This window comes from Capsicum annuum, chromosome 8 (genome assembly GCF_002878395.1).
Source record: "Capsicum annuum cultivar UCD-10X-F1 chromosome 8, UCD10Xv1.1, whole genome shotgun sequence".
Classification (NCBI taxonomy): Eukaryota; Viridiplantae; Streptophyta; class Magnoliopsida; order Solanales; family Solanaceae; genus Capsicum; species Capsicum annuum.
The window spans coordinates 147,668,682-147,696,591 of NC_061118.1; the positions used below are offsets into that span (position 1 = coordinate 147,668,682).

Sequence of the window (27,910 nt, forward strand, 5' to 3'; positions counted from 1 at the left end):
TCATTTCCTATTTTTTAGGAACGAAAAATGAAGGAAATAAATTAAATAAATTCCTAAAAAAATAAATTTGTTTGAAAGATAATATTTGTTACCTAAAAAATAGGAAATAGTGATATGTTAATATAACATCCATATTTAAAATTTTCAAATATGAGAAAACGACAATTAATGTAAATATTATATATTTCATAATTGAAATTTATTAAATATGACCATGTATATGTAATTATTTTTATAATAGTGGCTAATTGTGTTCTTTTTCTATTAGTAGGTAAATTTTAGTTGGGTTATTTTGATAGTTTGTAAAAGTTAGGGTATAAAATTATATTTTAAAAAGTTTTTTCAAAAATAAAAAAAAATTCAAAACAAATATGGCTAAACACAACTCTAACTCCAGAAAATTTTAGTTTTCATAGCCTAACGACTACTAAATTTTTGATTTAATTTTTTTAATTTTTTTGATTTAAATTAAAATATGTCCACCCCCAGTCGAAACCACGCCTTCTGTATGATAGAAAATAAATATTAGATTCTGCTTACGCGTACGGCTGGCTGGCTACTTGTCTATCACATAAAAGTCAAACTCCTATGAAGGACATTTTAGTAAATATGTATTATCCACTTGGATCTTAAAATCTCAACTGTTTCAAATTTTGTAAAAAGTAAATCCAAAACCTTTAGTTGGTCTTACAAAAAACAGTTATTCCATTCTACTGTAAGTTAGTTTCCTTCAGTCTTTCTTGCCCTTTTCACTAAAATAATATTATGAATAGTACCTAATTGAATGCCTTTTGAAGCAAGAAAATTAGGGCAGTAAGTTTCCAAGAATTTTCTTCCTCTGAGCATATACTATGTACGATCTGTCAGTTACTTTGTTTCAAAGACATTGCTTTTGTTCCTTATAAGAGGTACCACAATTACCCAACTCATTGTATTCCTTGTCTTTTTTTGGTTTTTGGGATTTATTGTTGTTGCCTTGCAATTGCTAAAGGTACTAGTCATGACATGATCTATTTTGATTCTTCTTTCTGTCACCTTTATTTTTGTCTCTTATGTAAAATTTTAAAGACGGTGTAACCAGTAAAGTTACTGTCATGCTATAATTTAGGAGAAATGCACGGTAAGGTTGCATATAATAGAAACTTGTGGTCTGTTGCTGTATGAGCTTTAGTGCACCGGACTGCCCTTTTTATATAAAGATGTTTGCTTTGCATGGTTCTAGTTTCCATATTGCTGTCTAGCAGTTTTTGGTTTTGTTAATTTTAGTCCTCCATTTCTTAGTTCTATTTCTGTGATACTTAATGCTGCTTGGCTTCCCAGCTTTGCTTTCACAAATGGTTAGGTCTGTCATAAAAGCTGTCAATTATTAATGGATAGAATTGTAGTTGGAGACTTGGTTCTTTATTAACCTCTTATTATTATGTCCTTATTTGGTAAATTGTCTCTTATTTGGTCTTCATGTTTGCTCTAGGTACTGTTATATGGTTTTGGGCAAAGTCTAATTCAATATAGTTTCTAGCTTGATGTTAACTTAGCTTTCCAGTCTCTATTATTTTACTTAAATTTTATGGTTCCAGAGTTGCAAACTAAGAATAATCCCTCCATTTCTATTTGTTTGTCTGATTTTGACTTGACATGAAGTTTAAGAAAGTAGAATGTACCGACATGTCCTTTGATCTTGTGGTCTTAAGCATGCTACGTGGAAAGTTAGAATTAAAGAGTTGCTGTAAGGGAAAGAGCTTTCTTTTTGAAACGGACAAAAAAGGAAAGTAGGACAAAATTGAAACGGAGAGAGTTCTATAGTAGTACTTGTTTGCTCAAACTGTGTATTTTTTTTTCAGGGAATGAGATGGTAGAAGACGATTTTTGTGGAGTTTAAGTTAGACTGGGAATTCTGTTTGCTATGGAAGAAAAACCATTCCCTGCGTGGTCCTGGTCTGTGGATCAATGTCTGAAGGAATACCAAGTAAAATTAGAGAAGGGTCTAAGCACTTATGAGGTGGATAGGAGGCGAGAAAGATATGGTTTGAATGAGCTTGAGAAAGAAAAAGGGAAGCCTTTGTGGAGGCTTGTTTTGGAGCAGTTTGATGATATGCTTATCAAGATCCTCCTTGGTGCAGCTTTCGTATCATTTGCTCTAGCGTATCTGCATCAAGATGAGACTGAAGAGTCAGGGTTCGAGGTCTATGTAGAACCCTTAGTAATCCTCTTGATCTTAATACTTAATGCAATCGTCGGAGTTTGGCAAGAAAGCAATGCTGAGAAAGCACTGGAAGCATTAAAAGAGATGCAAGGTGAGTCTGCAAAGGTATTCAGAGATGGATATTTAGTACCGGATTTACCAGCAAGGGAGCTTGTCCCAGGGGATATTGTGGAACTGCGAGTTGGTGATAAAGTGCCAGCTGATATGAGAGTTGCCACTTTAAAATCCTCAACCCTAAGGGTTGAGCAAAGTTCTTTGACAGGGGAGTCAATGCCAGTTGCTAAAAGCACCGATTTCCTTGCTATGGATGATTGTGAATTGCAGGCCAAAGAGAACATGGTTTTTGCTGGAACGACAGTCGTGAACGGTAGCTGCATCTGTATTGTTGTGAACACGGGGATGTGCACAGAAATTGGTAAGATTCAAAGACAAATCCATGATGCATCAATGGAAGAGAGTGACACCCCATTGAAGAAGAAACTTGATGAATTTGGTAATAGGCTTACATCTGCCATTGGCATTGTTTGCCTAGTTGTGTGGGCGATCAACTACAAATATTTCCTTTCTTGGGAGGTTGAGGATGGCTGGCCTTCAGATTTTCGCTTCTCATTTGAGAAATGCACATATTATTTCAAGATAGCTGTTGCTCTTGCAGTGGCTGCAATTCCTGAAGGTCTCCCTGCTGTTATTACGACTTGCTTAGCTCTTGGTACAAGGAAAATGGCACAAAAGAATGCAATAGTGCGGAAACTTCCAAGCGTGGAAACCTTAGGATGCACAACTGTGATATGTTCGGATAAAACAGGAACCTTGACTACCAATCAGATGTCTGTGTCGGAATTCTTCACGTTGGGAGGAAAAACCACAGCCTGTCGAGTTTTTGGTGTTGAAGGGACAACTTATGATCCTAAGGATGGGTTAATAATGGACTGGAATTGCTATAATATGGATGCTAACTTGCTGCTCATGGCTGAAATATGTGCAATCTGCAATGATGCTGGGATCTTCTGTGATGGTCGTGTGTTCAAAGCAACTGGATTGCCTACTGAGGCAGCTCTCAAAGTTTTGGTGGAAAAGATGGGAGTACCAGATAGCAAAGCAAGGAGCAAGATCCGGGACGCACAGATTGTATCGAGCTATTTGATCGATCGCAACACAGTTAAATTAGGTGAGCATGCTTTTACTTCACCCGTCTATCTATTTGCTACTATTTTCAAAACAAGTGTATTGATATTTTTTTTAATATAGGATGCTGTGATTGGTGGATGAAAAGATCAAAAAGGGTCGCAACATTGGAATTTGATCGTGTTCGTAAATCCATGGGTGTTATTGTGCGAGAGCCAAATGGGAGCAATCGACTACTTGTCAAGGTTGTTTCATGTCAGTTACGGTCCATCAATAGCAATGGAGTCAAGTGCAATTGCACTTTTTTTAATAACTGGCGTCTGAACTAACATTAGACACTAGAGATAATCGGTCTCTAAAATATTTTCTTTATTTGTCTGCTGGCTTCGATATACTTAGTTTGCAGGAAAAATTCTTATTTTTAGTCTTAGTCTAGTAATCTTGTTGGCGTGCTGTGGGCTGTATATGCCTCGGAAATTTCAATTGGCAAGCAACTGAGTCTGTATTATCTTTATCTATAGGAGTAGGTTCAATGTTGTTCCTTTACAAGAAGTTGTGTCAGTTTAACTGCTTTTTAATGTTCTTCAGTTCCAAAAGTCGAAATATGCACACCAACAGTTTGAAGTGTTATATGACCTTTCTGCAAACAATGCTTCTGTGGACTCCAGTTCCACAACATGATATTTACTCTAGGAAATGCTTAGGTTTTCCTGATGTGTTGAACTCAGTCACAGAAGTTGAGCTTGGTAATATCTGGACATCTGATTAAAACTTGTTTTGTGTAGGGTGCTGTTGAGAGTTTGCTAGAACGTAGTACACACGTTCAACTTGCGGATGGATCAACTGTTCCGTTTGACGAGTCTTGTAGGCAACTATTGTTGTCGAGGCACTTGCAGATGAGCTCAAAGGGTCTGCGGTGCTTGGGCTTGGCATATAAAGATGACTTAGGTGAGCTTTCAGGATACTATTCTGAGACTCATCCTGCCCACAAGAAGTTGCTTGATCCGTCCTGCTACTCCTCCATTGAAAGTGATCTAGTTTTTGTGGGAGTTGTTGGTCTAAGGGTGAGTAGGTTTAAGTTTTCAAGAATAATGAATCTGGAAAACCTTCATTTTCCTTATTGTTTGACAAAAAACTGTATGCAGGACCCCCCACGTGAGGAAGTTCACAAGGCAGTAAATGACTGCAGAAGAGCTGGGATCAAAATCATGGTTATAACTGGAGATAATAAATCCACTGCTGAGGCCGTTTGCAGGGAAATTCAGTTGTTTTCTCATGGTGAGAATCTTAGGGGGAGTAGTTTTACTGGCAAAGAATTCATGGCACTTTCTTCTCAGAAACAAATTGAGATATTGTCACAAGATGGAGGCAAGGTCTTTTCTCGTGCTGAACCCAGGCACAAACAAGAAATTGTACGGATGCTGAAGGAGATGGGTGAAGTAGTTGCAATGACTGGAGATGGCGTCAATGATGCACCTGCACTAAAACTTGCTGACATTGGAATAGCCATGGGCATTACAGGAACTGAGGTGAAATAAGCTTTTCCGGTGTGGTCGTTACAACTCATTTTAGTGTTACATACTTACATTAGTGCTCTCCATCCAATTTTAACCGTGTAATATCTAAAATATAGTCTTGAAATAGGAGAGTAGTGAGGTCTTCTGAGGGATTACTCGCCATGCTGTGACATTAAGTTTATTATCTAAATCGCAATAAGTACCCATGATTGTGCCCCCTGCATGCAATTTTTTCCTGAATATGTGAACTTATTGATCATTTGACTAATTAGCTAATCAAAGACTAATATGTTTAGGTTGCAAAAGAAGCTTCTGATATGGTTCTCGCAGATGACAATTTCAGTACTATAGTCTCTGCTGTTGCAGAGGGACGTTCGATCTACAATAACATGAAGGCCTTCATCAGGTTAGTCTTGTATTTCGGAAAGTGAGTGTCCGATTATTCCTAGAATTAGTCATGCCTTTATTTTACTTAATTCATATGTATTCTTTGCTTATGCAGATATATGATATCATCTAATGTTGGTGAGGTCATCTCCATTTTCTTGACTGCTGTTTTGGGCATACCAGAATGTTTGATACCTGTGCAGTTGCTCTGGGTAAATTTGGTAACAGATGGTCCACCTGCCACAGCTCTCGGATTTAACCCTGCTGATGTTGATATAATGCAGAAACCACCTAGGAAGAGCAATGATGCTCTCATAAGCTCCTGGGTTTTCTTCCGCTATATGGTCAGTTTGGATCGCTATTTCTTTTTCTTCTACGTGTATTGCTAATGTTGCTGCATTGGTTTTGTATTTTGCTACTTTGCTGTCTCTTCTTACAATCCTGCATCAGATACTGTCTTTTTGAGCAAGGGTCTTTCAGAAACACAGCCTCTCTACTTTACAAAGGTAGGGGTAAGGTCAGCATACATCCTACCCTATGTACATCGTATCCTCCCTAGATCCCATCACACTGGTTATGTTGTTGTTGTAAGCTATATTAATTCTTCATTTTTCTCCAATGGTTAGAAATAAAACTACTTCGTTTCTTTCCTTTTTTCCCAAGTTTTTAATGTACTTTGTTTTCCTAAGTACGTGCAGAAAGTACTAGTGATGAGAATGACTCATTTGATTAGAAGAACCAATGGTACAGGCTGTGCTTACTGCAGCATTTCCTGGCCGTTGGATACCCCCTCTTATGCTGTATAAAATCAGCTTTGCCCCCTCTTATGCTGTATAAAATCAGCTTTGCCCCCTCTTATGCTGTATAAAATCAGCTTTACTTTCAGCTTATGTATGAAAAGTAACGTGCAATCAAGGAAAATATGTTTACCCTTCTGGATCACTTCCCTGCATAAGCAAAGACTATTATCTTTTGGATCGCAAAATACATAAGCTGCCTAGTAAAAGAAATAGATGCATCAAAGAGAGAAATGAGATGCTCTGTTGTCTAAGCAACCAACTATATCTTTTTATCATATTTTCATCTGTTCTTCAATATATTGAATAAACTTCTCGACAAGCTAAGCTGCATCTTTCATTCTGATTTCTGAGATAATTTTCAGGTCATTGGTTCTTATGTGGGCATTGCAACTGTCGGTGTATTTATACTGTGGTATACCCAGGCTTCTTTTCTTGGAATTAATCTTGTGAGTGATGGCCACACACTTGTTGAACTATCACAGCTTCGCAACTGGGGTGAATGCTCAGCATGGCCAAATTTCACCGTGAGTTCATTCAAGGCTGGTAACCGCCTGATTACCTTTTCTGACCCTTGTGAGTATTTTACTGTTGGTAAAGTGAAGGCAATGACACTGTCACTCTCTGTCCTGGTGGCAATTGAGATGTTTAATTCTCTCAATGCCCTCTCTGAAGACAACAGCTTGATCAAAATGCCACCTTGGAGAAATCCTTGGCTTCTTGTTGCAATGTCAGCCTCGTTTGGCGTACATAGCCTGATACTCTATGTTCCTTCCCTATCAGATATATTTGGTATTGTCCCACTAAGCCTAAATGAATGGCTTCTAGTCATCTTGCTTTCTGCACCAGTTATTCTTATTGATGAAGTCCTCAAATTTGTGGGGAGGAGGAGAAGAAGAACTAAACTAAAAACTGCATAATGTATTCGTATATGCTCAATTTTATTGATTAAAGGAGGTTTTCTTTGAGTTGATATGCAAGGTAGGTGGGAATTCATGTATATTGTTCAGAAATGAAAGTCTTTTTGGGGTGACATTGTTGAGGAACTCTGGAAGCTATGTTGCCTTTGATCACATGCCTCGGAAGGCTTCTTGTTATCACAAAATTCAAGGTTTCTGAAGCAAAACCTGTTGTTTTTTCCCTTGGTCCTTTCTAGGAGGGTTTTTCATGTATTACAAGTTCTAGTTTGTATTATTCATTTATAGTTGACTCCACCATCTTATGTAGATTTTCATGGACTTCAGTGACCTTGTTTGGTTTGGTGCTTTAACTTGTATATTTCCTCAGTCAATGCTATAGTTGTAGTTGTTCTCTTTTATCTTTTCGCGTTGCTGTTAGTGTGGAACTAGTGATCACAACCAGGAGGGAGTCGGACACTTCAAGTTTTACCACACCCTGATTTTCAGAAACATATATAGCTTGAATTGTTGTGATTCAAGTTGGTGGTTTGGAGGAAATCACTTCACTCTAGACAAAATAGGAAGGAGAGAAATGTAGGTCCAAAAACTGTTCAGATTTCTTTGATAAAATTCTATTCAACAATAGAATCCAAATCAATATCAATGTTGCTTACATCAAATTTCAATCTAGTGGTGACTAAGTCAAGCAGTGCATATATCTCATCGGATTTTGGATGGGATTTATCCTCTACTATAAACTTATGAATATCACCTCCCTCCTCGATGAAACTGTACCCGGCTGCCTTTGTAATCTGGGAGGACTTCATCAGTTTCCTTAGCCTTGCAACACCATCCCACAGACCAGCTCTTGCATAGATGTTAGAGAGAATAACATAATTCCCAGGATTCCACGGCTCCAACACAGAAAGGAATTCGGCTGCTTGCTCAGCCAGTTCAACATTGCCGTGGAAACTGCAGGCTCCAAGCAGAGTTCCCCATATAACAGAATCAGGTCTCATTGGCATGCTTTGTATAAGATCATAAGCTTCCTGCAATCTCCCAGCCCGGCCAAAGAGATCGACCATACAGCCATAGTGTTCCAACTTTGGAGCTATGGAAAATCTTCTCTCCATCACTTTGAGGAGTTCCCAGCCCTTCTCTACCATGCCTCCGTGTGTGCATGCTAAGATTGCTCCGACAAATGTTACATCATCAGGTGCATTTCCTTCTCCCTGTGTCAACACAGCACGACAATCATGTAAATTCCACTATAAAAGCTCATGCTTGCTGCTGTAACTGAATGTTTCATAGGCACAACAACGGCAAAGAAGAACAAAGAGAATACTTGCAAAGGCTTACCAGCATTTGATTGAAAAGCTTAAGAGCTGCATCACTTTTTCCATGGACAGCTAACCCGATGATCATGGTATTCCAAGAACACAAGTTCCTCCTCCTACCAATCTCGTGAAAGAGTTGCATTGCCCTATCAATTCTACCACACTTTGTATACATTTCAAGCACAGCATTGCAAACAAACATATTCTTAAAGTATCCACTTGCTCTTGCATAAACTTCAATCTTCTCCCCAACCTCCAGCGCCCCAAGATTCGCACAAGCTGGAAGAACACTCGCAATTGTAACTTCATTAGGCTTTACTCCTCTGTCTTTCTCCATTTCCTTGTAAACAGCTAGTGCATCCGCATACTTCCCATTTTGCGAACATCCTGAGATCATAGCAGTCCAAGAAATCACATTCCTCGAAGGCATTCCCGAAAACAACTTGAAAGCTTCTTCCACATTTCCATTCTTGGCATACCCCGCAATCAAAGAATTCCAAGTGGGCACATCCTTCTTTTCCATCTCATCAAAGAGCTTCCGCGCAGAAGTTAACAACCCCATTTTAGCATACATGTCAACAAGTGCAGTTATCGTGTAAATATCAAATTCAAAACCCCATTTGATGAAGTGGACATGGAACATTTGGCCTTGAATGGGGCTAGAACGATTGGCACACACGGCGAAGAGGAATGTGAAGGAGTGTGGATTAGGGGAGCAGCCTTGCCGGCGCATTTGGACGTAGAGAGAAAAACACCGGCTAGGAAGGCCATGGAAAGAATAGGCTTGAATGAGCTTGTTGTAGAGGAAGACAGTTGGTTTGGTAATGTTGTCGAACACCTTGTGGGCGTACGGGATGTTTGGGATTTCAATAAGTTTAGTGATCAAGTACTGGGTAAAGTCAGTGCCATTTCGGAGAGTGTGGGCGTGTATTTGTTTCAGTTGGTTCATAAGAAATGTTTGTTTGCGTCAACACACCGTGCAAATATCTACCTTATAAGAGATTTGCACGATTTGAAATTCGATGAATAATGAAAACAATGTAAAGTCTGTATTATAAGAGATTTAAGTGTTGTTGGCAGTGTGCATTTGTGATTATCGGTCAAACTTGTTGATGCCAAACAAATGCAATTTCATATAGAGTAAAACTTGAACATGACTAGCTAAGACCAAATTATATTTTTAATGACGAGACACCTAAATCACACAAATAAAGAGATCTATTCACTACGTGGCATTGACAATTTGACACCTTGGAAACGCCTACTTAGTTGAGTTTTCTAGATGGGAGCTTAAAATGGAAAAACCCAATAGGATTTTTATAGTCGATCACAACTTGTTTGGATTAGAGTGTAGTTATTGTTGTTGGAACACTGAGAGTTGTGTAAAATTGATTTTGATACAACGACAACTACGCCTTGATCCCACCGCAAGTTGAGCCTATGTGGTATGTGAATTCTCCCTAACCATGTGCTCAATTTAGTTTCATCTTATGTCCATAATCTGTATTGTGAAGACAGTCATAAATTGACTAGTTTTAACTTGGCGGTTAGCCTATTGTGCCCGTTCGTTTGCAGTCCTTGGTATTCATCACATGGTCCAAATATTGTTCTAACTTCAGTACAGAAAATCAATAATCTGAAGAGGGAACAGACCTTACAACTACATATAATGAAATTCTAACAAATGGTCTCAAAAAGTCACATCCCAACCAAGCTTATACCATAAAAGTTGATGAGTTTAGCAGTATACTGACTTATACAAATGGATTATTATACACCTAATTAATTGCATATGATTAATTTACATAACATTACTACGTATAACTAACGGTTTAATTTTCAAAGCCTGTCCAATGCTTCTTCTTCTTCCTCGTCATCATCATCATTATCAATGGTTGAGTCTCCTCGTAGAGATCAACGACTGACCGGAACTTCCTTTTCCTTATTAATTTAGCTGTGACCGTGAAGTCTCCTGTGTATTTTCCTTGCTTTCTTCGTCATTATAAGAATCTCTGCTAAGCTGAATCAACAACAAAGCCGCATCCATTTCCAATTCCGTAGGCATATAGTGAACTTTCGAGGATTTCACCATTGTTGTTGGAGGAGAAAATTGAAGGATACAGAGTTGCAATGCAGGGGAGTAGGTTTATTATAAAGGAAGCAATTGGAATGCTTCTCCTAGTTCTACTTTGAAAAGGATTTAAGTAGGGTTAACATTGTAAATTCACACTCATTTTTGTTAAGTACTACAGGGAAGCAATTGGAAAATCTTCTCCTAGTTCTACTTGGAAAAGGAGTTCAGTAGGGGTAACATTGTAATTAACACTCATTTCTTACATTTCCCATCAACCGCCTTTAAATTTTCAAAACTATCTACTTCGATATCAAATGCTTAATGAACAATGTTCTTAAAAAAGATACTCAATATCCTTGTCTCTTTTTTTCCTCACAAATAAATTATGTGAGTGCTATAATAATAAATATTACTAATATAATTAAGCTAAATCAATTATGAAAGTCCAACGACAACACTTCATGACTTCAACCTAATAGAACGTTTGAATGATTTTATTTTTTTTTAAGAAGACTTAAAAGTCAAAAGTTAATATTGAAATGGTCACTCAACTTATGAGTCTTGCCTTAGAAACTCGTCCAACATTGATTTTCTAAAAGAATGATACGGAAATGCTAAAAGAGAAACGAAAAAAAAGAAAGAAAAGACTGGCAGTTTACGGAGGATCCTGGACTCAAAGCTAATGATAACCAAGTGTGTAACAAGAAACAAAAGAATGAATAAGCTTTTACTTTCATAGTAAAGAATTCAGAATATATTACAGCTGAATGAATTGGCTATGACTTGAATGACAAGAATTCTGTTACATATTTTACACAAAGGACTTGAGTAACTACTCAGGCATGGGAAGGTCAACCCAAAGTCAGGCTTATCAATGATAAAGAATCAAAACCTGAAGTATTTGATGGTTACTCAACCCCCTATTTCTTAAGAATGCAAGAATTTCAAAAGAAAAAATAAATTATGTTACCCGCGGTTCCTGAATATTCACCACGATTGCTAGAAAGCACCACAAGATATCAGATGCAAGGACTTCGCATTTCACTAAAACCAGAGCTACCTTGCAACCCAACCGTAACAAATTTCTTCATCTAAGTGCACTGTGTGCTCCTCAAGGATGATGGCTATGCCGTTAGAAATAAGAGGACTGATCATGAAGCACATTCAACTGAGCAAGTACCTTTGCTGCTAAAGATTTGACGTTGCTAGTTCCTCGTTGTGTCAAGTCAACTAAAGGCATCTGAGCAGAGGGTCCATACCTCAGCTTGTATTCCACCAACCTAAAAATTCTTTCTAATGAATTCAGAACCTTTTGTTGCAATCTAGGGGAAGGACTATCTAGTAGTTTTATCATGGATGGTATGGCATTTTCTTCAGCAAGAACTTTAGCACCACTTTGAAGTTTTTCATTCTTAATTAAAGTCAATAAGGCATCTAAAGAAGCTTCACAGGCTCCGGGATCTGGGTCCCCAAGAACCCTCACCAGAGGTTCCACTGCGCCAGCTTCTACCAAACAAAATGAAGTTTCTAGCGTGCATATCCCTTGGTGAATAGGGCAAAGTTCTACTTGCGAAGGTGTGAAGCACCATAACCCCTGACGCTTTGGAACTGGACGACTCAGTGATTGTGAATTCTCTGAAAGCTGCGCAAGACAAATTGCAGCTCGTTTTTTTGTCAAGCTTGTTCCCAGGTCTAGCAGCCGTACCAGCTTGGGAAAAAGGCCAGCTATCTTCTGTCTTTGCTGGTTAATTGAGACTGTGAAATGACATAATGCCCCGACGGCATTTTCTACCAACTGAAACTTATCAGAACTCGTATGCTTTACCTCAGCAAGAAATCTGGAAAAGACTGGAAGTCCATCTGCTGCAAAAAGCCACTCAGAGATTTGAGGAGATTTGGGAAGGTTCGAGACAATCCCCATTGCAGAAGCAATCTCTTCTTCGTCCTCAGAAGTCTTGATGACCTTAAGTAATATTTCAATGAACTTTTGATCCACGTGCTCCTGGATCATAGCTTCATTGCCATTTTCAGTCAAGCAACAGAATAATTTGATTCCATCTGACCGTACATTTGAATTGCCATGCTCACAGAATTGCACTAGCACTTGGACAGCTGATGAGCACTGTGGATGCAACATTATCAGTGTTGAGTGGGAAAAAATTAAAAATACCCATACAATACTTAAGGAGCCACCATCAACAGCAAAGCTACCACTATTTTGAGTGGTAAGCACGAAGATAGCAGAAAATGTGTCAAGTACAGAGCACAACTTGCACGTTAATGTGTTCACATTAAGGGCGGTGCATAAATAGGTTAACTTTGTAACAGTATGAAAAAGTAGAGTAACGACTAATTTTTCAATTTGTGAAGTGGTCAGTTTTTTCATTATGATATCAACCCCATTTTTGCAGGAATGGGCCTAATCTCAGACCACATCATACTATTCTAATGACAGGAATCATCAAGACTTCCTAGTTCAATTTTGTGAGTGCAGGAACTAAATGCTGATATTCTTGATTGAAAAAACTAAAGAGAACATAAAACGATTTCATATTCTGTAGGTTAACAGATTTTGAAGGGAAATTTCATAGAATTCATGAAATATTTGTGTAGAAATATCCAAAAAAAAATACATTAGCATCGAGGAGCTTCACAACAGGAGCATCAAAAAATAAAATTAGTCAGAATCATAATGTAATCGTATAAAACTGAAACCGTCTGCCAGCCCTTCACGGCTAAGCATGAGGTTTTTGTCATTTTGCACAGAAAGAAATTCTATTTTGCTGCTCATGATATTGCTAAACACTAGTAATTGAGTTTACTCCCAAAATCAAGTTATAGTTACCACATCTGTTGCTGTTTATTTAAATGGGCGAAGTTATAAAGTAGATTTCTTGATGATGATGCATGCTACAACAACAACAACAACAAAAAAAAAAAAAAACCCAGTGTATTCCCACATAGTGTGGTCTGGGGAGGGTAAGATGTACGCAGTCCATACCACTACCTCCGGAGAAGTAGAAAGGTTGTTTCCGATAGACCCCCGGTTCAAGACAAGGAATGATGATGCATGCTATTACTCAGAAAGACCACTTCTTTCCTAAAAGGTGATACCTGAGCTAGCTTGGTCTTGATACTAGCGGCAGATGGAGACTTGCACATGGCGCAGAAAGCCTGGAGTATGCTTTTCTGCACAGCTGGGCCATTCAAGTTAACTTGGGAAAAGAGTCCATAAATGTCTTCATCAGCATCAAGCAATGAAACACAGGTTTCACTGCTTGCAGAGAAGGCGAGTTTTGTAATAGTGGCTGCTACAAATTCTCGCAGACTTTGGGAAGATGTGTGACGGTACAACATATCAAGCAGTGGACGCATAACACCTTGCCTGATCATCTCCTGTCCATTCTTTGGTAAACTAGAGAGGTTTAGAAGGGCTTTCACGCCTTCTTGTTTCACTTCAATTTCACCATGTGACAACAAGGAAAGAAGGGAATCTAGAACTCCCTCTTCAAATAGAGATGACTTATTATGATCTGTCAACTCCATCTCTCCTAAAGTTTTTGCCATTCGGAGCTTCACATCACTGGATCCTGTTACGTAAGGAGAAGAAGGTAAGCAATGGTAATGATTTGAGGGAGAACAAAGAAAATATAGAGCGACTCTGATACAAGAAGCTGTTGAATGTAAATTTTGCTCTTCGACTCAATTGTGTGTCCAAGTATCCACTTTGAATTCTTTTCTAATCACTCCTATCAGTGGACGTAACTATACAATTTCTAAATGTATTGGGCACTTTCAGCAACATTTTATTGAGAAAAGAAAGATAGTGCTGTCGACAAACTTATAACTGATACCACTACCATTACAAAGAAACAGAGAATTCATCTATGCTCAATAACACATGTAACCATTCTAACCAAAAGAGAGTCAATCTAGCACACAGCTTCTATGTATAAAAGGGCAGCCCGGTGCACTAAAGCTTCTATGCATGCATTTACTAAAAGCAGCAGAACTTCACAATTTAAAATTGCCATGACAGAACAATAGGAGACATTACAAACTCAATTTGTTCCATAGGAACTATTTGTAGTATTGTCATACAATCATACAATCTCAAAAATCTACAATTCTTGCTTAAAAGGAGCGCACAAGATTTACATAATAATAATGCTATTGGAATTTTTCTGGCGCCATCCTCTATTAAGTTGGTTAAGTTTATCACAATGTGTAAGGATCCCGAATTTAAACAAAGAAAAGGAAAATTGTTCTCATCAAGCTCCCAAATCTTGGTAATTAATGCATTCAAACTTAGAAAGATCTGGCAACTGCAACAAAGTTAACCATTCTCAGGTTTATTCATCAAGTTATCTAAACCAACACTAAGAATCCACATCAGAAAAGTGTTGGTTTTCTTAGAGATCAAAGAAGGTAATATGATTGAGAAACTAACCTGAAGAAAGACGTTGCAACAAGTACTTGAAATAGTTAGCCTTGGCCATCAAGATAACATTGTCATCAGAAAATGAAATGTTCTCCAAAACGTCCCTTGCATCTTTAGCGGCTTTGTTGTCATCACAGCTTGACATAGTAACTAACAGAAGAATGCAACCCTGAACCTTTCCAATAGACTCCTGAACTGACTTACAATTTGACAATTCCAGTAATAATGCTACTGCTGACTTCCTTTCGCCAATGCGACGTCCAAGTGAGTGAACAATAGATTCCAATGCACTATCAACTTCAGCAATTCTTTCCTGCAATACACTTCATGTGAGAACCTTCACCAACTCATTAAGCAATCAAGATTGCAGGTGTGTGATATTATACTCTGAGCGTGACAACCAATAATTGATTTTGATCATATTCCATATATCATGCCCGTTTATTACATGGTGTAATTGTATATCAAAAAATAAATGAGCTATTAGTTTATTGGATCTAAATCTAGTCTCTACGAGAAGCATGACATTTTCAACATCACGCACCTGAAACCATATCATATTAAAAATACAGAAAAGCAACAAGATCAAGAAAAACCCAAAAAGCGGGGTCCTGGTCAGGGGAAATACAAATACATACATGTGGAGAGATAAAATCAGCTCAAGGGTGTTAATTGTGCAGAGGTTTCAATTACAAAATTTTGCATTATCATACCAAACTCTTCGGGCTTTTTAATATGGTAGATGTGATGTTTCCTCTACACACATCAACTCAATGGGTAGGCCTATGAAATTGCCAGATCTAGAAACATATGCAACTGTTAGAAAGAACGTATCACATTCCTCACTAAAAAACATAGGAAGCTGCAGATAATGAACCGTCAAATTTCAACGTACTAATCTCGTCAAGCTCAAAAATGACTTTTTTAAACCTAAAGGCAAATGATAATACTTTTGAGTCTCTCTCTCTCTCTCTAAAGCAAAATACCTTGTATAGATTTTCAAATGCATTTTGGCGCAATGTCTCTCACATCAGCGATTAACTATGAGAGATCCTCATTGCACTAGAACTGCAGTTAACTTGAACTAACAGCAGTTTCTCATATAGCACGACGAAATGTCATTTCTGACTGACCGGGCAAGAGTGGATCTCATACTAATATCTAATCACATTTAAATTATATTATTCAAAAAATTGGGAGTTCCGCATTGCACCAACTTGGATAATGTGGTGCTCACAAGTCACATCCTATGTGGCTCTCTAAACTGCCACTACCCTCTTGGGCTTGCCATAATACTCAATTGTTGTGCAATATGAACAAAGTCAACAACTTTGGTCAGCCACTTTCACAAAGCTTAAAATTAAGACTTGCACCTAGTGACAACGTTCAACACATACAATGTTTTCAACTTCCATTTCCCAACAATCTGAGAGATTAATAATCTCACCACATATAGAAAGCAGAGACAAGGTGATCTTAGTAGGCCATCAAAGTAAAGAGGACATATTGAAGAACCAATAATTTTTCAAAAAGAATAAGTACCTTAGCATCATCACCATCCTTTGCTAGTACGCAGAGCACCTCAAGAACAAGATTCCTGATATCCCTACTTTTCAGACCTAGTAGCTTGATTAGAATAGGAATATAGTCCTCCATAATGACCCATTCTCGGTGTATTTCTCTCTGCTCACAAATATCCTTTATCTGTTCCAGGCAATTGAGAACTTCTTCCTCCTCAGTGGATGATAGTTTCAATTTCATGGAAGCAATAGTGATGATTGTATTTCGGTCTCTCCATTCCTCAATTGACTGCCGCAGAGTTTTATTTGGCCGCAACATTGTATTGTTCAAAGGTTTAGATGTCATAGGACACAAATTCCCCTCAGCCAACCACTTCTCTATTGCACACCTTTCAAACGTATGCCCTGAAGGAGTCTCAACAGGATCGGTCATAACCTCACGAGTGATTGGGCAATAGAATGACAGAAGAGGTTCCAAAGGTTGACTGCCCAATGATTTCCGCTTTGTGAAGTACTTCTTTTCTTTCTCTTGACGGGATGTTGCAGCATCTGCCCTTTCTAGCAGAGCAATTATTTGATCCATCTGCAAGGCTTCAGCCTGGTCTTTCCTTAGCCGTGCATTGTCTATTTCATTTTTGAATTCTTCAAATTCTCTCCTTAAAGCTGAGCTTTCAGTTGAAACACCAACAGCCTCTGCGATTGAAACTAACAACTTGTTGGCATAGGACCGATCAACACTTCTCTTTTCTATACCTGAGTCTATCTTCTGTAAAATCTCTTCTTCAGCTATGGCTGTTCTAAATTCTGCTGTACGCATACTATCAATCAACTGGAAAATCTCTTCCTTTATACCCGAAGAAATGTCAAGAGAAGCTAAAGGAATGCAACTTAATGCACGGCTAATTTCCCTGGTGATATTCTCTATGCGCTTTGAAATAAACCGAGAACTCATTAAGAGATAGACCTTGTTTTTCTTACTGCAGTCTGAGATAAGTTGCGCTGCATCCAGAGTCTGTCGGTTAAGAATTTCTATAACATTTTCCCAGGGTGCGGAATCATTAATGTTCTTCCAATTGATCTCCTTAAGAAAAGGAACAATACGATTCAGATAAGCTGAAAGTTCAGCAAAACTCTTTTTCTCTATAAAGACATTCTTGGAAGTAAGTACTAGTTCAAGGATGCTCTCTATAGTTGAAGAGAGGAGATCTGCAAATGGACCTAAAGAAGGACCACCAATCACATCCGGCACCATGTTTTCACTGCGGAAAAACTCTCAGGGACCAGAGCTGAGGCTATCCCATCCCATGTGATTCAATCTAGGAACTCTACAAAGTCATTTAGCAAGTAATGATTCATCCGGAGGAAAAGACTTCACTTCGCTTCATCTTGCCTCAAGAAACCTTCATTATAGTTTCCAAGTATGCAAAATCAGAACACACCACTTTCTTTTAAAAAAAAATGGGGGGTTAGGTGAAGGGGAAATAGGGAAGGAATTACAGGGTGCAGAATCAAACCCTCACCAATAAAGTGAAAATTCAAGTAACCAACCAACCGAGCTACTTAACACCCGCTTAAAGTTGTAAAACACACAAAAGACATTTTTATTAACGGGCTTGAATTTCATCTCCAAACTTTATATGCTTATGAATTCAAGCAAGACAAGCAAATTGCCTTTAGGGGTTTTAGCTTGATAACACAAAAAATGAAATCTTGGTAAAAAAAAATTCACAATTTTACACCTTTTTCAAGAACATGATATGAAAAATGCTCAAGATCAAGAAAAGGGAATTTATGGGTTATCTATTGAATCAAAAGGGAAGACAACAAGCGCTAGGAAGAATTGTTTAAGTCAACTAAAATTAAAGTTAGAGAGCTGACCTGATTAAGGCATGCTACTACAAAGACTTGCCAAGAACTGGAAAATTTTGACAGCCAAACTCACGCAAAGAATCAAAAGCTTTGTTGACTATACTAGAGAGTTATCTGAAAAAAAACAAATGGAAAACATGGAGACCCAACATCGAGATGCATGGTATTTTGGAGTTTGCCAAGAAAATGCAGGCGAAAATTCCAGGAAGTAATAACACTAAATAAGAAGATTAATAGAAGGGCCTTAATAATTCAGAGAAGCAGCTTAACAAAATAGATTGAGAAATTGCATTGAATATTCCAAGAGGTACAGTAAACAGCTTAGCATTTCACTTTCTAGTGGTGAGTATTTTAGCATTGACTCGTTCTGATTTGGCAAGTTACTACGTTGGCTTCTTTCGTAACTAGATACTTGTCCTACTTTAAAAAAAAATCTAAGACATACTTGTTATTATTTTTTAAATTAAATTTTTATTTTGACTCATCACTTTAGACATATCAAGATATTTTATTCTTAACATTAATAACTTATTTTCCAAACATATTAATCTAAACATCAATTGATATAGGCAGTATGATAAAATTCTCATATTAATAATTATTTTTTTAATGATTGTGTTATATCAAAGGATGACAAGCAAAAATAAATGGAGAAAGCAATCAACTTGATTACTTTACCACACTACCTCTATATTTTGAGGTTTAGTACAAGATATTAAAAGATAATTTAGAGAATAAGTAATTAATATTAAAAGTATAAAATAAAAAAAATTATTATTTATCAAAAGTGATAAGTAAAAATAGAATTCATTTTAAAAATAAGTAGCAAATAAAAATGAATGAATGGGTTTAGTAGTTATTTGTTTTCACCTTTATCCTTTGTTATGATCATGAATATACAGAATATTAATATGGTGGAAAAAGTCAGAAGCATTAAATTAATACTAGTAACAAATAAATACTTCCTCCATTCCTTTTTATGTACTTTTTTTGTTTTTGGTGAGTTAATTTTACTAAATTTCAAAGTTTAATTATATTAAATTAATTTAATTTTTTAAACTTAAAGCTAAGATATTTAAAAATTATATAAATAATATTATAAATTCTTACCCCCCAGACCCCACTAGGTGGGAATACACTGAGTTTGTTGTTGTTGTTGATTAAAAATACATAGTAAAATAATAAATTTATATTATTTAATTCTAAAAAAATATATATAAAAAGAAATGGAAGAATTATAATTTAGTCAAATTAATCAAATAATCGTCTATTAATGTTTTTGTTTAAAAGGTTTGAGAAAATATGGCAAGCATATTATTTTTTTCTTTTAAAATATGTGGATTTATTAAATTATTTTTGTCACTGGAAATGCTTTGCTGGGACAGTGGACTCGTGCTGTTGACTTTTGCAAGGGGAAAATAAATTAATGAGCAGTAGGCCGCGTTCAAGATCTGCCTAGATTTTCCTCGAGAAAATCTTGAATGTTGGAGCGAAAAGGATTTTACCAAGCATATCAATCTTATGTCTTTTTGCCTTTTTGGATTCGATATACATGTTGAAGTTTGATTAAATTTAAGTTTACGTATTGTAAAGATTAGTTCTCAAGTCGGAGGGGCGCGTTCATAACAAAAAAAAAATTCAATTTTCAGAAGGTTAAGTTCGAAACCTTAATTAAAGTTGGAAAGATCTCAATCGTCTCACTACAATCAAGATTGTTTTTTACGAGCTTATGTCCTTATTTACTTTCGAATTTTTCTAGCTTTTTACGAGCTTATGTCCTTATTTACTTTCGAATTTTTCTAGCCATGACTGGAAAATCAAGACAAGAAAAACAGTATAATGCAACAAATTATAATAAGAGCATGTTTCTGTTTGGATTAATTTATTTTAGGTGTTTTAAAGTCAAAATGACTTTTAAAAACTTTTGTAAAATTTGAGTAAAATTAAAAAGTGTTTTTAAATATTTTTTTAATTTATAAGTTATAAGCTCATTCAGAAAAGCTCTAAATTATATTATGTATTAAATTTCAAGAAGTCTATGAGTCTTCTCTTTAGAATTAGATTCCTTTCAACTTGACCTTAATTTGATGAATTGGATTTGATTTAAACACTTAATATGTGTTGAAATGACTTTCAATAATTTTATGACGCATAAGAGGCTTTAAATAGTTAATTTACAGGAAAGAATTTGCATAATTCAAAATTTCAAATTTTAAAATGTCTCAACAACTAAAATAACCTAATTTAAAATTTTAAATTCAAATTCTTCTTAAATCTAAACACCTCATTAGCTAAAAATTACTGCAATAACTAAATCAAATTTCAACAAGGATTCAACTGTCACGAAATAGATGATTTGAATTACAACTTTTATATGTCTCTTTGAATCTTAACCTCTTAGTTTTGGATACTTGAAATATGTACATAAATACTTAAAACGCTTTGAAGTAATGGAAAAAATACTTGGAAGTAGTTGTCAAAGAGAAACTGTGATGTGTCTTAATTAATTCAATTACATTATTCGGACTAATACGTACCAAATTTTTAGTATAAATTTTTCTGGTAACTGGTAAGCCCAACCAAATGGTAAAAACTTATCTCTTCCTCTGGGCTTGCTTATTAGGAATGAGATAGCTAGGTTTGGTATGAATATGACCAAGATGGTTGCAGTCCTTGCGGAGAAGAAATGAAAGCAGCAGTTCCTTTGTTGATTATGATGGCAGAGAAGCAACGCAATGGAGAAAAACGTGAGTTTTTCGACTTAACAAAAGGAATCACTTATACCATTAAATTCTAGAATTTGTGGGAAAACGTTGTTTGGGTGTTGGAATTCCAGGATGGATTTTCACAGCAGATAGATGGAGAAGGGAATATGAATTTGTTCCATCCTATTTCACATGGACACACCGAAGGGTTTCAATTACATAAAGTATGCATTCAAAAATCTTGACTTTAGAGGAGGGTTAGAATCAACCATCGGAAATGTAGTTCAAGGAGTGCCATGTGAGTTTATTTGTGGAATGTAACTCTACATTGTATGTGCATTCTTTACGTGAACTATTGTTTGATCACTCAAAATGAAAATAACGAAGTTATATGGTGTTGAAGAATTTATTGTTTCCAAGGTTGATTTGGGGAATAGGGTCTCTCCCTCGGGTTTAGTGCCTCTTTGGCCGTTGAACATGGATGCAAGGCCAATCATATATATTTTACAAATGATCGACGTGGGCGTATACAACTTATTTGCGAACGAGAACACCGTCGTCGCGCCTCACTATGCTGGAGAATCTGACCACAGATTTAATCCACTTATATATGCTGGCGAAACCTTCTGCAGATTTAGTCCACCTATATTGATTTGGGGAATAGGGTCTCTCCCTCTGTTTAGGTGTGTTGCTTTTGGCATCTACTTGGTAATTTTATCTTTATTTCCTTCCTAGCTTTCGTTCTGTTGGACTTGCAGGTAATTCTCTTTGGGTACAATTTAATTTACTTTATTTCTCTTTAATTCCCATCTTTCTCTTTGTCCGAACTGCATGCAATAGAAGATTGTGGTATTAGCTTAAAAAATTGTCGTCAAAGGGATTCATCTAGTCCTTTCTGCCATACCCCCACAACACCATTTAGTGAAACTGACATAAATAATCTTGTAGTATTTAACTAGTGTATGCAATTATTTTTAGCTGAACGGACAAACATGCAACTTGCCCTGCCCTACTCTTTTATCTAAGTATTAGAATATGCAGTACTGCCAATTCTGGTCCACTTACGAGTTACGACTACTGGCTTGCGGGGAACAGGAAAATTCTCCTTTTTCTTGATTTTAGACTTAATTGAAAGCAACTGCGGAAGTAGTATGAAATATGAATATTAGATGAAATCATCACGACCTTTGTTTTTGTATTGTTCATACCTTGATGCTGCCAAGTGTCAACATAAAGACTTTACATGATGAGAGCAAATTCCACAAGGTCAGGAATTCCACATAAAGAGGGTGTTTCTTCTCATAGAGCTTCAGTTCAAAGGATTTGACAATTGAAATATGTAACCTGTAGTCCTTTGCGACATAAAATACTTTGGTAAGACTTTGGAGATAAGAGTTCGCAACTTAAGCCAAGGGTCTATAGCACAAACCTCCTCCCTACGGGGTAAGATTTGCGTACACGCTATCCTCACTAACCCCACTTTGTAGGACTACACTGTGTATGTTGTTGCTGCTGCTAGTGGTGGTGATATCAACAAGAGCTTTCCCTCACTTGTCTGTATTTTTTCTACATCAAGTAATGTCATTATCGCAGTACTAAGTGGACTTGTGTCCATCCCTCTAAGTCTCAAAGTTAACACCAATTTTGGTGTCTCAAACCATTTGGTCTAAAGTGGACGTTTTTGAGATGAGGGAACCATTTACTATGGTTCCTAGATGCAGAAAAAAAGGATACAAGTGAGGGAAAGCTCTTCTTGACATATTATGAACGGACTAAGGTTAGGGAGTCCCAGCTGCTGAGGTGGCGTAGTGAGAGGTGAGAGCAATAACAACAAAAGCAGCGGAAGATCCTGCAGTAGTATATTCGGTTGTTTTGTTTGCAGTGGAATAGATCCACATTACTGCAAATCTATACAGGCTCCTTGAAATCAGCTAGCTGCTGTCATGTTTTAGGAGTATCATAAGCTAGATTCTTGAGAGTTCTCGATATCATATACCTGGAAATGGTACCCTTGAGAGATAAACTTCAAAAGGTATCCTACTTTGTGTTCTTGAAGATTCGTGCAAAGGGATGCATCAGGATACGAAGATGCCAGAATATGTTTCTTAGGTAAAGAACGCCAACTGCTTCTCACCTGGCTCCTACAACAAAAATTTAGTGAGAGCCCAAAATGAAAAGGCTACTAGACTATATCCAATTAAAATTCAGACAAAAGGACTAAATAGATTACAGCAGACACTTCAGTTCAATATGGTAGCAGAATAGCTAGCTCTCATAAATTGAAGAAGAATAGATAACGCATTAAGCTCCCATGATATTACTTTTGATCTTATTTAAGAGCATCAACACCAGCTATCTTATAAGATTTGCCTGACCAATTCAGCGAGTCATCAATTAATTTTCTGCAACCAAGTACCATTTGTCCATTGCCATGCAACTACCTCACTTTATTTCTTCCCATGCCCAGATTTAACAGCCATTGCATCTAGGACCAAAATCAATGTGTTTCTCTGTATGTATATGGATAAAGTAGCACGAATAATCTTTATTAAAAAAACTTCTGACCTTTTCAAAGCTATTTCCCAATCACTTAGAAACGATAATAAGATGTAAAGGGTATCAAGATAAAGGACCTCCCTAACATTTTAGACAACCATTTCCTTTGACATCAGTAAGAAAAATCATCTAATATACAACCATAAAAAACAAGTCAAACAGAAAAAACATGGAGAGCAATCACAGAAAGAACCATGCAGTGAATATTTGCAAAAAAGAACTAAAGATCCAAGCAATCGCAGAATATTTCCTCAAAAAAAGGATATGCCAAAATAAGTAGTCATAGAGCTAAAGCAGTTGAGGCTTTGTGAGAGTTTGTTACTGAACGATTAAAACAAACATTTAAAGTGGTTGATGGTTACATGTTCAAATTTGGAATCGCCAGGACCAAAATCAAATTTTACCAATTACTGAGGGGCAAAAATGCGGTTTTCCCCAAAAGCAAATCTTTTAGTAGCTCAAATCTTTATAACATACTTATGAATTGCATATGACCATTATGGAGGTGAAGACAAGCCAATGAAATCAGGAAGCTATTTTGTCAGGTATGTTAGCAAATCTACTAGATCTAGAAGAACTCGGTGGAGTTACCCTACTCTCAACAACAACAACAAACCCTGTGTATCCCCACATAGTGGGGGTCTGGGGAGGGTAAAATGTACGCAGTCCATACCACTACCTCTAAAGAAGTAGAGAGGCTGTTTCCGACAGACCCCAGCTCAAGACAAAGGACAGTAAACAAAGTCGTAATAAAACATGAAGCAAGATGGGAGTGACCCTACTCTCACAAATGGAAATATATAGGAGTTGGAGAGGACAGTTTTCATAATAAAACATGAAACAAGATGAAGTGAAAATATTTATGTGAAGAGCTAGGGGATTGATTCTCCAAGTATGCCTTCCTTTACAAAGAATATAAATTAGTTCATGATAAAACAAAGGACATAATTTACAACAATATTGATTAACCTAATCTATCTCGGAGTAATACAGTACTAGAGCTGTATAAATAGTTAAAAAACATTCCCTTTTACTTCTTTGACGCCTTTTATATTGTCATCAAACTACATATCCCATGCTTCACATGTTCATTTTCCAGCCTCCTTCCACAAATAGCTCCGACATTGTCGTCCAAAGAATATCAAGGTTCTTCTAAACTTCAGAAATGTTTGCACAGGGGAGCTTGTACCTTCTTGAACCAGGCACCGAGACCATCACCAATACTTTCATTGATGGGTAGTTCTTTTGTGAACCACGCTTGCCCCCACTTTAGAATGAAATGTTGGATACGAAGAACGTTAGAACAAACATTTACACTTCATTCTCTGACAATATCCTATCTATATCAGAACACACATTTGGAATATCAGTAACAAACTTGGCCACAAGGACTCCCCAAGTTTCAGGATCAACATCTCCTGAAGCAGCCAGTGCAAGAACCCTTAAGACTTCTGCTTTGCATTCAGAGTCGAGAAGACCCTTGATTAAGATGGAATAAGTAGATTTGTTTGGGTGACACCCTTTGTCAAGCATCTCTTCTAGAACTTGAATTCCTTCCTTTGCATTTCCAACTTTGCAAAAAGCTTTGATCAACATGTTGTAAGTAAAAGCATTGGGAAAGCATCCCTTGTCTACCATGTCATCCCATAACCTCCCAGCTTCATGCAGCTCTCCTCTCTCACACATCCCTGCAATAAGCATGTTATATGTCAATACACTAGGACTCGAACTCTTCTCAAGCTCGTCAAACAATTTCCTTGCTTCCCGAATCTGTCCCTTCTTACAGAGCCAATGAATAAGTGTGCTAGATATTGCATTATCTGGAGTACAATTCTTTATCAATAATTTCTTCCACAAATTACACGCCTCCTCAACCTTCCCCTCTTCACACAAGACATCAATCACCTTAGAGCAAAGTGTTGGGCTTGGTACATGCCTCTTATCCAGCATATCATTAAGTAAATTAACTGCTTCACCGGACTTCTTTTGCTTGCAAAACGCCTCAATCATAATTCCAAACGTCACTTCATTCGGCCCAACTCCATTCTCCTCCATCTCATCCATTATCTTAACTGCATCAATAAACTTCCCATGCTTCACCAAACCATGCATCAAGATTGTATACGCCGTCGCATCAGGCAACCACCCTCTATCAACAATTTCATCAAACATCCTCTTCGCGCCAACTAAATCACCAAGTGACACATAACAACCCAAAACAGTAGTATAGCTCACAACATTAGGAATTATTCCCATCACAGGCATCTCATCAAGAACTTTAATCAAACTATCAATATCCCCTTTCTTACTTAAAGCATTCAACAAGATATTACAAGTAAACACACTAGGCGTTATATTCAACTTCTTCTGACAATTCTTAAACAAAGCATAAACAAAATCATACTCTTTATTTTGTACTAAAGCATTCAACAAAGCATTAAGTGACCTCACTGACCTCACAACTCCAAATTTTTCGATTTGTAAAAAGGTCTTAACTGCCAATTTAGGCTTACTAGCAATGCCATAATTCCGAATCACATTAACAAACAAAACTTCTCCACATTTGATGTTAGAATTTCGTAATTCAGCTAAAAGGGTCTCCATTTTATCAAATTCCCGTCCACGGGAAAGCTTTTTGATGATGGAGAGGTAGGTTTCGTAATTATGGGAAAAACCAGGGTGGAAGTTACCAGCGTGATGAAAGATACTGAGGGCGAGGTTGTTGTCGTGCTGGGATTTGATGAGTGAGATGAGTTTTTTATGGGAGAGGTAAAGGGGCCAGGGTTTGATGGGTGGGGTGACGGAGTAGGATTGGAGGAGCTCCGATTTGGATTTGATGGTGGATAGGTGGTGGAACGATGGGTGGTTCTTGAAGGGGTCGTCGTCATCGGCGGCGGCGGAGGTGGTTGTGGTTGAGAATAAATGGGTGAAGTTGATGGAGGTGTAGATTCGCCGTCGGTGGCCGGAGAACTTCGGGGAGATTAACATTGCTGAAATTCGGAGACTACGATGTTGTCTACTGTTTTTACCCGCCGCTCGGAGACAAATTTCTTGTTTTTTTTAGATTTCTTACTATGTTTCTTATATAATTACACTTAAGCCCTCTTTCTTTCAATCTTTTAACATTTTAAGTCCATTATTAGACTTGTGTTCCAATTTAAAAAAAGAACGGAAAAAACTAAAAAATACTCTTAAACTATCTGAAATAGCTCAAAAATACCCCTCGCTGGATTTTTTGCTCAAAAATACCCCTCCGTTAAATATTTGGCTCAAAAATACTCCTTCCTCTAATGAAATTCGGAAAATGATCAAAAATACCCCTGAACTATCTGAAATGAATCAAAAATACCCATCTGTTAAATATTTGGCTCAAAAATACCTCCTCCCCTTAATGAAATTTCACCAAGCATGCCACCTAGATAAACAAAACTACGTGACTATGTCAAATTACCATCCACATGTTAGTATTTTTAATTATATGACATTCTTTTTTTCTTTATTTTTATTTTTATTTAAAAACCTCAGTGAAACGAAAAAAACTTACACGACTTTTTCATTTTTAATCAAAGTAGACAAACGATGGTTACATAATATTTTTTTTGAAAAAATTTACTAAATGTAACATTGCTATTATCAAATTCCTTTGATCATCTAAAAAATAAGTTTTTTTCTGTTAATAGGTTTAAAAGTGTGAAACCCAACAAAAGAATCTTATTAAACTGATAAACCCATTAATTATTAGGCCATTATAAAATTTAAAATTAAAATTTACTCGTAAAAGTAACAAATTTCAAACCAAACTTCAAATTAGTTGCTCAAAAGATGTGCTTGGCTTTGCTAGCTTTTACTCAAAATACTTATGTTAAAATGATTTAATAAATACCTCTTCTAATCTAAAATTAATGAATCTTTGAATGTGACACACGTCTTCAAAAAGTTAATAAATGACATAATTAAAGAATAATTTATCAATATTAAGTATCATTTTACTTCTTTTCAAACTTGTTCTAAAAATAATAAGATTATTCATCAAAACTGAATTTAGAAAAATGAATTCATTTCGAATGATTAAACAAGTGTTAAAAGGAATTCATTTATTTTGAAAAAGTATTTGCATGTAGTAAATTCAACTCAATTATTAGTACATCAACATTTGCTAGCTTAAAAGTTAAAATTTTAGCTCCTCCGAGTCAACATCAGATCAAGATCAAGTTATCCCTCATCTCAAACGACAATAACAAGATGAAATTTAAAACTTTTAAAACACTAATGAAAAGGTGAAATCTAGAACTTTTAAAACACTAATGAAGTAATTAGCAAAAGATTGATTTTTTGGTTTTTCCGTTTCACTGCTTTGCAAAAAAAAAAAAAGAAATGTCATATAGTTAAAAAAATACTAATATTTTACATGTGGACATGATTTTTTTAATCTATATAACATGCTTGGTGGAATTTCGTTAAAGGGAGGGGTATTTTTTAG

General features: G+C 36.6%; 4 protein-coding genes across 8 annotated transcripts; 1 reads left to right on the top strand and 3 right to left on the bottom strand.

Moving 5' to 3' along the window:
* Positions 1 to 669: 669 nt before the first annotated feature.
* On the top strand, positions 670 to 7,347 carry LOC107839342 (calcium-transporting ATPase, endoplasmic reticulum-type). Of its 5 annotated transcripts, none has more exons than XM_016682777.2 (8): positions 670 to 908; positions 1,842 to 3,371; positions 3,452 to 3,573; positions 4,114 to 4,392; positions 4,474 to 4,857; positions 5,142 to 5,251; positions 5,348 to 5,576; positions 6,395 to 7,347. In XM_016682777.2, the coding sequence occupies exons 2-8, from the start codon at positions 1,904 to 1,906 to the stop codon at positions 6,947 to 6,949; spliced, it is 3,147 nt and encodes a 1,048-aa protein (XP_016538263.2). In that variant the 5' UTR covers positions 670 to 908; positions 1,842 to 1,903; the 3' UTR covers positions 6,950 to 7,347. The 5 variants fall into 5 exon arrangements, with proteins under 5 accessions (XP_016538263.2, XP_016538264.2, XP_016538268.2 ...); XM_016682778.2 differs by having other exon boundaries at positions 690 to 991; XM_016682782.2 differs by lacking the exon at positions 670 to 908 and adding an exon at positions 994 to 1,120.
* Positions 7,348 to 7,536: 189 nt separating this feature from the next.
* Positions 7,537 to 10,906, bottom strand: LOC107839343 (pentatricopeptide repeat-containing protein At5g08510). Its single transcript, XM_016682784.2, has 2 exons — positions 8,288 to 10,906; positions 7,537 to 8,160 (listed from the first exon to the last, which is right to left on the bottom strand). The coding sequence occupies exons 1-2, from the start codon at positions 9,212 to 9,214 to the stop codon at positions 7,561 to 7,563; spliced, it is 1,527 nt and encodes a 508-aa protein (XP_016538270.1). The 5' UTR covers positions 9,215 to 10,906; the 3' UTR covers positions 7,537 to 7,560.
* Positions 10,907 to 11,055: 149 nt separating this feature from the next.
* LOC107839341 (U-box domain-containing protein 44) lies at positions 11,056 to 18,555 on the bottom strand. The gene is made up of 5 exons (XM_016682776.2): positions 18,179 to 18,555; positions 16,323 to 17,700; positions 14,790 to 15,093; positions 13,454 to 13,929; positions 11,056 to 12,461 (listed from the first exon to the last, which is right to left on the bottom strand). The coding sequence occupies exons 2-5, from the start codon at positions 17,550 to 17,552 to the stop codon at positions 11,472 to 11,474; spliced, it is 3,000 nt and encodes a 999-aa protein (XP_016538262.1). The 5' UTR covers positions 17,553 to 17,700; positions 18,179 to 18,555; the 3' UTR covers positions 11,056 to 11,471.
* Positions 18,556 to 24,310: 5,755 nt separating this feature from the next.
* On the bottom strand, positions 24,311 to 26,488 carry LOC107839340 (pentatricopeptide repeat-containing protein At5g16420, mitochondrial). Its single transcript, XM_016682775.2, has one exon. It carries the CDS (start codon positions 26,416 to 26,418, stop codon positions 24,742 to 24,744), a length of 1,677 nt encoding a protein of 558 aa, XP_016538261.1. The 5' UTR covers positions 26,419 to 26,488; the 3' UTR covers positions 24,311 to 24,741.
* Positions 26,489 to 27,910: the final 1,422 nt, after the last annotated feature.

What these genes read in the sequence shown, in the direction of transcription:
- LOC107839342 (XM_016682777.2), top strand. Translation starts at nt 1,904, where the DNA reads ATGGAAGAAAAACCATTCCCTGCGTGGTCCTGGTCTGTGGATCAATGT. An exon ending in TCGCAACACAGTTAAATTAG is followed by an intron (nt 3,372 to 3,451) that starts GTGAGCATGCTT and finishes TTTTTAATATAG; the next exon opens with GATGCTGTGATTGGTGGATG. An exon ending in GGGTTTTCTTCCGCTATATG is followed by an intron (nt 5,577 to 6,394) that starts GTCAGTTTGGAT and finishes GATAATTTTCAG; the next exon opens with GTCATTGGTTCTTATGTGGG.
- LOC107839343 (XM_016682784.2), bottom strand. Translation starts at nt 9,214, where the DNA reads ATGAACCAACTGAAACAAATACACGCCCACACTCTCCGAAATGGCACT. An exon ending in AGCTTTTCAATCAAATGCTG is followed by an intron (nt 8,161 to 8,287) that starts GTAAGCCTTTGC and finishes GTGTTGACACAG; the next exon opens with GGAGAAGGAAATGCACCTGA.
- LOC107839341 (XM_016682776.2), bottom strand. Translation starts at nt 17,552, where the DNA reads ATGGTGCCGGATGTGATTGGTGGTCCTTCTTTAGGTCCATTTGCAGAT. An exon ending in GTTGCAACGTCTTTCTTCAG is followed by an intron (nt 13,930 to 14,789) that starts GTTAGTTTCTCA and finishes CTTACGTAACAG; the next exon opens with GATCCAGTGATGTGAAGCTC. An exon ending in TCAAGACCAAGCTAGCTCAG is followed by an intron (nt 12,462 to 13,453) that starts GTATCACCTTTT and finishes TTGCATCCACAG; the next exon opens with TGCTCATCAGCTGTCCAAGT.
- LOC107839340 (XM_016682775.2), bottom strand. Translation starts at nt 26,418, where the DNA reads ATGTTAATCTCCCCGAAGTTCTCCGGCCACCGACGGCGAATCTACACC.